Source organism: Nansenia antarctica, assembly GCF_963989245.1.
Source record: "Nansenia antarctica genome assembly, chromosome: 9".
NCBI lineage: Eukaryota > Metazoa > Chordata > Actinopteri > Argentiniformes > Microstomatidae > Nansenia > Nansenia antarctica.
The window spans coordinates 46,667,920-46,675,419 of record NC_137679.1 but is presented as its reverse complement, the minus strand read 5'-3'; the positions used below and the strand labels follow the sequence as shown (position 1 = coordinate 46,675,419).

Here is a 7,500-nt window from a genome sequence, read left to right as displayed (position 1 = left end):
AACCTGAAGAGATGGGTCTTCAGTCTACGACGGAAGATGGGTAGTGACTCAGCCGTTCTGACGGCCGTGGGGAGCTCATTCCACCAGCGGGGAGCCAGTGTTGTGAAGAGACGTGATCGGGCAGCACGACTGCTGTGTAGAGGAGGTGGGGCCAGTCGACCAGCAGAGGTGGAGGAGCGGAGTGAATGGGCTGGAGTTTGGGGGGTGACCATTTCCTGCAGGTAGGCAGGGGCTGTCCCATTAGCTGCCTGGTAGGCAAGCACCAGGGTCTTGAATCTGATGCGAGCTGCTATCGGGAGCCAGTGCATGGAGCGAAGGAGAGGGGTGACATGAGAGTATTTGGGGAGGTTGAACACCAGACGGGCAGCAGCATTCTGGATGAGCTGCAGAGGTCTGATGGCAGTGGCGGGGAGCCCGGCCAGGAGTGCGTTGCAGTAGGCAAGGCGGGAGATGCCCAGTTCTGAAAGGATGGAGAGAAGGATCTGGTGGTTGAGTGTGTGGAAGGCAGCAGACAGGTCCAGGAGGGTGAGAACAGAGAAGAGGGAGGAAGCTTGGGCAGGGTGGAGGGCGACAGCTTTGAAGCCGGATTGGTGGGGGTCTAAATGTTCCATCTTCCGGAGATAGTCAGTCAGTTGTTTAGATGTAGCGCGTTCAAGGGTTTTGGAAGGGAAGGAGAGAAGGGATACAGGTCTGTAATTGTGGACAGATGATGGGTCAAGGGTAGATTTCTTGAGGAGAGGCTTGACTCTGGCTATTTTGAAGGCCGCTGGGACAGATCCTTATGAGTCGGAGGAGAGGGGGACAGGGTAAGGCCGAAGGAGAGGAGAAGGTCAAGTACTCCAGATGAGAGAAGCTTCTCTGATTGGAAGTTGAAGTCACCCAGTAGTACGAGCGGAGTGCCATCATCAGGGAAGGAGCTGAGAAGGCCATCCATCTCGCCTAGGAAGTCACCGAGCTGGCTAGGCTGTAGAGTTGATTCACTCAATCGAGTTCTATCTATTTACTTCCTCTATTTGCTTTTATCTATTTACCTCTTATATTTGTTTTTTTATTCATTGTCATTTTTATTTTCTTACTAGGCTCCTCTTGCTGTATTTTTTATAATGTATGTAAAGCACTTTGAATTGCCTCTGCTGTATGAAATGTGCTATACAAATAAACCTGCCTTGCCTCGTGTAGAAGCTTCTAGACTAATAAACCTGCCTTGCCTCGTGTAGAAGCTTCTAGACTAATAAACCTGCCTTGCCTTGTGTAGAAGCTGCTGGAAGCCCATGAGGAGCAGAACTGCGAGGCGTTCACAGAGGCGGTGAAGGACTTTGACTCCGTCTCTCGTCTGGACCAATGGCTGACCACCATGCTGCTGAGAATCAAGAAGACCATCCAGGGAGACGCAGGGGACCTGAAGTAGAGGGGGAGGGAGGGAGACCTGGAGTAGAGGGGGAGGGGGGGAGACCTGGAGTAGAGGGGGAGGGAGGGAGACCTGGAGTAGAGGGGGAGGGAGGGAGACCTGGAGTAGAGGGGGAGGGAGGGAGACCTGGAGTAGAGGGGGAGGGAGGGAGACCTGGAGTAGAGGGGGAGGAGGGGAGACCTGGAGTAGAGGGGGAGGAGGGGAGACCTGGAGTAGAGGGGGAGGGGGGGAGACCTGGAGTAGAGGGGGAGGGAGGGAGACCTGGAGTAGAGGGGGAGGGAGGGAGACCTGGAGTAGAGGGAGAGGGGGGGAGACCTGGAGTAGAGGGAGAGGGGGGGAGACCTGGAGTAGAGGGGGAGGGGGGGAGACCTGGAGTAGAGGGAGAGGGGGGGAGACCTGGAGTAGAGGGAGAGGAGGGGAGACCTGGAGTAGAGGGGGAGGGGGGGAGACCTGGAGTAGAGGGGGAGGGAGGGAGACCTGGAGTAGAGGGAGAGGGGGGGAGACCTGGAGTAGAGGGGGAGGGGGGGAGACCTGGAGTAGAGGGGGAGGAGGGGAGACCTGGAGTAGAGGGGGAGGGGGGGAGACCTGGAGTAGAGGGGGAGGGGGGGAGACCTGGAGTAGAGGGGGAGGGAGGGAGACCTGGAGTAGAGGGGGAGGGGGGGAGACCTGGAGTAGAGGGGGAGGAGGGGAGACCTGGAGTAGAGGGGGAGGAGGGGAGACCTGGAGTAGAGGGGAGGGAGGGGAGACCTGGAGTAGAGGGAGAGGAGGGGAGACCTGGAGTAGAGGGGGAGGGGGGAGACCTGGAGTAGAGGGGGAGGAGGGGAGACCTGGAGTAGAGGGGGAGGGAGGGAGACCTGGAGTAGAGGGGGAGGAGGGGAGACCTGGAGTAGAGGGAGAGGGGGGAGACCTGGAGTAGAGGGGGAGGGGGGGAGACCTGGAGTAGAGGGGGAGGGGGGGAGACCTGGAGTAGAGGGGGAGGGGGGGAGACCTGGAGTAGAGGGAGAGGGAGGGGAGACCTGGAGTAGAGGGGGAGGAGGGGAGACCTGGAGTAGAGGGAGAGGGGGGGAGACCTGGAGTAGAGGGGGAGGAGGGGAGACCTGGAGTAGAGAGGGAGGAGGGGAGACCTGGAGTAGAGGGAGAGGAGGGGAGACCTGGAGTAGAGGGGGAGGAGGGGAGACCTGGAGTAGAGGGGGAGGGGGGGAGACCTGGAGTAGAGGGGGAGGAGGGGAGACCTGGAGTAGAGGGGGAGGGGGGAGACCTGGAGTAGAGGGGGAGGGGGGGAGACCTGGAGTAGAGGGGGAGGAGGGGAGACCTGGAGTAGAGGGGGAGGGGGGGAGACCTGGAGTAGAGGGGGAGGGGGGGAGACCTGGAGTAGAGGGGGAGGAGGGGAGACCTGGAGTAGAGGGGGAGGAGGGGAGACCTGGAGTAGAGGGGGAGGGGGGGAGACCTGGAGTAGAGGGGGAGGAGGGGAGACCTGGAGTAGAGGGGGAGGAGGGGAGACCTGGAGTAGAGGGGGAGGAGGGGAGACCTGGAGTAGAGGGGGAGGGGGGGAGACCTGGAGTAGAGGGAGAGGAGGGGAGACCTGGAGTAGAGGGGGAGGGGGGAGACCTGGAGTAGAGGGGGAGGGGGGGAGACCTGGAGTAGAGGGGGAGGAGGGGAGACCTGGAGTAGAGGGGGAGGGGGGGAGACCTGGAGTAGAGGGGGAGGGGGGGAGACCTGGAGTAGAGGGAGAGGGAGGGAGACCTGGAGTAGAGGGGGAGGAGGAGGGGAGACCTGGAGTAGAGGGGGAGGAGGGGAGACCTGGAGTAGAGGGGGAGGAGGAGGGGAGACCTGGAGTAGAGGGAGAGGGAGGGAGACCTGGAGTAGAGGGGGAGGAGGAGGGGAGACCTGGAGTAGAGGGAGAGGAGGGAGACCTGGAGTAGAGGGGGAGGAGGAGGGGAGACCTGGAGTAGAGGGGGAGGAGGGGAGACCTGGAGTAGAGGGGGAGGAGGGGAGACCTGGAGTAGAGGGGGAGGAGGGGAGACCTGGAGTAGAGGGGGAGGAGGGGAGACCTGGAGTAGAGGGGGAGGGGAGACCTGGAGTAGAGGGGGAGGAGGGGAGACCTGGAGTAGAGGGGGAGGAGGGAGACCTGGAGTAGAGGGAGAGGAGGGGAGACCTGGAGTAGAGGGGGAGGGGGGGAGACCTGGAGTAGAGGGGGAGGGGGGGAGACCTGGAGTAGAGGGGGAGGGGGGGAGACCTGGAGTAGAGGGGGAGGGGGGGAGACCTGGAGTAGAGGGAGAGGGGGGGAGACCTGGAGTAGAGGGAGAGGGGGGGAGACCTGGAGTAGAGGGGGAGGAGGGGAGACCTGGAGTAGAGGGAGAGGGGGGGAGACCTGGAGTAGAGGGGGAGGAGGGGAGACCTGGAGTAGAGGGGGAGGGAGGGAGACCTGGAGTAGAGGGAGAGGGGGGGAGACCTGGAGTAGAGGGGGAGGAGGGGAGACCTGGAGTAGAGGGGGAGGAGGGGAGACCTGGAGTAGAGGGGGAGGGGGGGAGACCTGGAGTAGAGGGAGAGGGGGGGAGACCTGGAGTAGAGGGGGAGGAGGGGAGACCTGGAGTAGAGGGGGAGGAGGGAGACCTGGAGTAGAGGGGGAGGGAGGGAGACCTGGAGTAGAGGGAGAGGGGGGGAGACCTGGAGTAGAGGGGGAGGAGGGGAGACCTGGAGTAGAGGGGGAGGAGGGGAGACCTGGAGTAGAGGGGGAGGGGGGGAGACCTGGAGTAGAGGGGGAGGAGGGGAGACCTGGAGTAGAGGGGGAGGGGGGGAGACCTGGAGTAGAGGGGGAGGGAGGGAGACCTGGAGTAGAGGGGGAGGGAGGGAGACCTGGAGTAGAGGGGGAGGGAGGGAGACCTGGAGTAGAGGGGGAGGAGGGGAGACCTGGAGTAGAGGGAGAGGAGGGGAGACCTGGAGTAGAGGGGGAGGAGGGGAGACCTGGAGTAGAGGGGGAGGAGGGGAGACCTGGAGTAGAGGGGGAGGGGGGGAGACCTGGAGTAGAGGGGGAGGAGGGGAGACCTGGAGTAGAGGGGGAGGGGGGGAGACCTGGAGTAGAGGGGGAGGGAGGGAGACCTGGAGTAGAGGGGGAGGGAGGGAGACCTGGAGTAGAGGGGGAGGGAGGGAGACCTGGAGTAGAGGGGGAGGAGGGGAGACCTGGAGTAGAGGGGGAGGGAGGGAGACCTGGAGTAGAGGGGGAGGGGGGAGACCTGGAGTAGAGGGGGAGGGGGGGAGACCTGGAGTAGAGGGGGAGGGAGGGAGACCTGGAGTAGAGGGGGAGGGGGGAGACCTGGAGTAGAGGGGGAGGAGGGAGGGGAGACCTGGAGTAGAGGGGGAGGGGGGAGACCTGGAGTAGAGGGGGAGGAGGGGAGACCTGGAGTAGAGGGAGAGGAGGGGAGACCTGGAGTAGAGGGAGAGGAGGGGAGACCTGGAGTAGAGGGGGAGGGGGGAGACCTGGAGTAGAGGGGGAGGGGGGGAGACCTGGAGTAGAGGGGGAGGAGGGGAGACCTGGAGTAGAGGGAGAGGAGGGGAGACCTGGAGTAGAGGGGGAGGAGGGGAGACCTGGAGTAGAGGGGGAGGGGGGAGACCTGGAGTAGAGGGGGAGGAGGGGAGACCTGGAGTAGAGGGAGAGGAGGGGAGACCTGGAGTAGAGGGGGAGGAGGGGAGACCTGGAGTAGAGGGGGAGGAGGGGAGACCTGGAGTAGAGGGAGAGGGAGGAGGGGAGACCTGGAGTAGAGGGGGAGGGGGGAGACCTGGAGTAGAGGGGGAGGGGGGGAGACCTGGAGTAGAGGGAGAGGGAGGAGGGGAGACCTGGAGTAGAGGGAGAGGGGAGCCCTTGGTTACCATCGCCCTTGGTTACCATCGCCCTTGGTTACCATCGCCCTTGGTTACCATCGCCCTTGGTTACCGTCGCCCTTGGTTACCGTCGCCCTTGGTTACCGTGGTGTTTGACATCATCCTGCTTCCTGTGTTGAAGTCTTCGGCTGCACAGTGTGTCTGTGTCTGTGTGTGTGTGTGTGTGTGTGTGTGTGTGTGTGTGAGTGTGTGTGTGTGTGTGTTTATATGTTATCTGTGCTGTCTCTGTGCTGTGCTGTAGTCTGCATGTTGCCATGGTGACGTGTGTTAGGTGTTATTATGGGCTGTCAGTCACATGTTTCTATGATGTCATTATGTGATGAGATGATGTACAACAATAAAACATCTTATTAATGTTCCTGCTGTGTGTGTGTGTGTGTGTGTGTGTGTGTGTGTGGTGTGTCTGTGTGTGTGTGTGTGTGTGTGTGTGTGTGTGTGGTGTGTCTGTGTGTGTGTGGTGTGTGGTGTGTTTGTGTGTAAAATATATATGTATATGTTACGGTACATGTGGGAATGCGGTGGGGTTAGGGTTAGGTGCTACGGTGCTAGGGTTAAGGTTAAGGTTAGGGTTAGGGGTAGGGTTAGGGTTAGGATTATGGTTAGGGTTAGACATGCCAGCATGTACCAAGTCGACGTAGCACCTAACCCTAACCCTAGTTTTCCCACATGTACCGTATTCCCACATGTACCGTAACATATATATTCAACAATGTTTTACTTAGCTAGTAAATAAGTCTCTGTATTGCTTAACTTTACACATACTTCACAATATATTGTTTTGCTGTGCTGTGGTAGAGAAGGCAAGAGACCATCTAGTGTTCACACATTCAAGCCTCTCTTTTTAATTGTTGTCTGTGAGCGGATAGTTCCTGTTATATAAACTCTCATCTAGATCTGTCTCAAACTAGGCCGTGTTGGGTCCTTGAATTTGAGGGAATTGAGTCTTGAAAGTCCTTGAAAGGTGCTTGAATGTGATGTTTCAGAAGGTGTGGGAACCCTGATATGAAAACAACAATCAGCAATAGCAGCGACAGCGTCAATAGTAACAGAATACAAATCAACACATCAACATTATTAATGTTCAACATTACAGGAAGTTCAAGTAGTCAGGTGGTGCAAAACACGCTCTGCAGGTTGAGATGTAATAAGGTGTGACACTGTCATACGGTGTAACACACTGTCATACGGTGTAACACACTGTCATACGGTGTAACACACTGTCATAAGGTGTAACACACTGTCATAAGGTGTAACACACTGTCATACGGTGTAACACACTGTCATACGGTGTAACACACTGTCATACGGTGTAACACACTGTCATACGGTGTAACACACTATCATACGGTGTAACACACTGTCATAAGGTGTAACACACTGTCATACGGTGTAACACACTGTCATAAGGTGTAACACACTGTCATACGGTGTAACACACTGTCATACGGTGTGACACACTGTCATACGGTGTAACACACTGTCATACGGTGTAACACACTGTCATAAGGTGTAACACACTGTCATAAGGTGTAACACACTGTCATAAGGTGTAACACACTGTCATACGGTGTAACACACTGTAATATGGTGTAACACACTGTCATACGGTGTAACACACTGTCATACGGTGTAACACACTGTCATACGGTGTAACACACTGTCATACGGTGTAACACACTGTCATACGGTGTAACACACTGTCATACGGTGTAACACACTATCATACGGTGTAACACACTGTCATAAGGTGTAACACACTGTCATACGGTGTAACACACTGTCATATGGTGTAACACACTGTCATACGGTGTAACACACTGTCATAAGGTGTAACACACTGTCATACGGTGTAACACACTGTCATACGGTGTGACACACTGTCATACGGTGTAACACACTGTCATAAGGTGTAACACACTGTCATAAGGTGTAACACACTGTCATACGGTGTAACACACTGTAATATGGTGTAACACACTGTCATAAGGTGTAACACACTGTCATACGGTGTAACACACTGTCACACGGTGTAACACACTGTCATACGGTGTAACACACTGTCATACGGTGTAACACACTATCATACGGTGTAACACACTGTCATACGGTGTAACACACTGTCATACGGTGTAACACACTATCATACGGTGTAACACACTGTCATACGGTGTAACACACTGTCATACGGTGTAACACACTATCATACGGTGTAA

At 57.3% G+C, this 7,500-nt stretch overlaps 1 protein-coding gene across 2 annotated transcripts in view; it reads left to right on the top strand.

The window, feature by feature from the left end:
* Positions 1–1,408, top strand: part of napba (N-ethylmaleimide-sensitive factor attachment protein, beta a) — a gene marked incomplete at both ends in the record, with an annotated part of 8,426 nt that extends 7,018 nt beyond the window's left edge. For both annotated transcript variants that reach the window (XM_080539902.1, XM_080539901.1), the window contains one exon: positions 1,256–1,408. In XM_080539902.1, the coding sequence (XP_080396028.1) occupies positions 1,256–1,408 (153 nt within the window). The remainder of the gene's footprint in view (positions 1–1,255) is intronic.
* Positions 1,409–7,500: the final 6,092 nt, after the last annotated feature.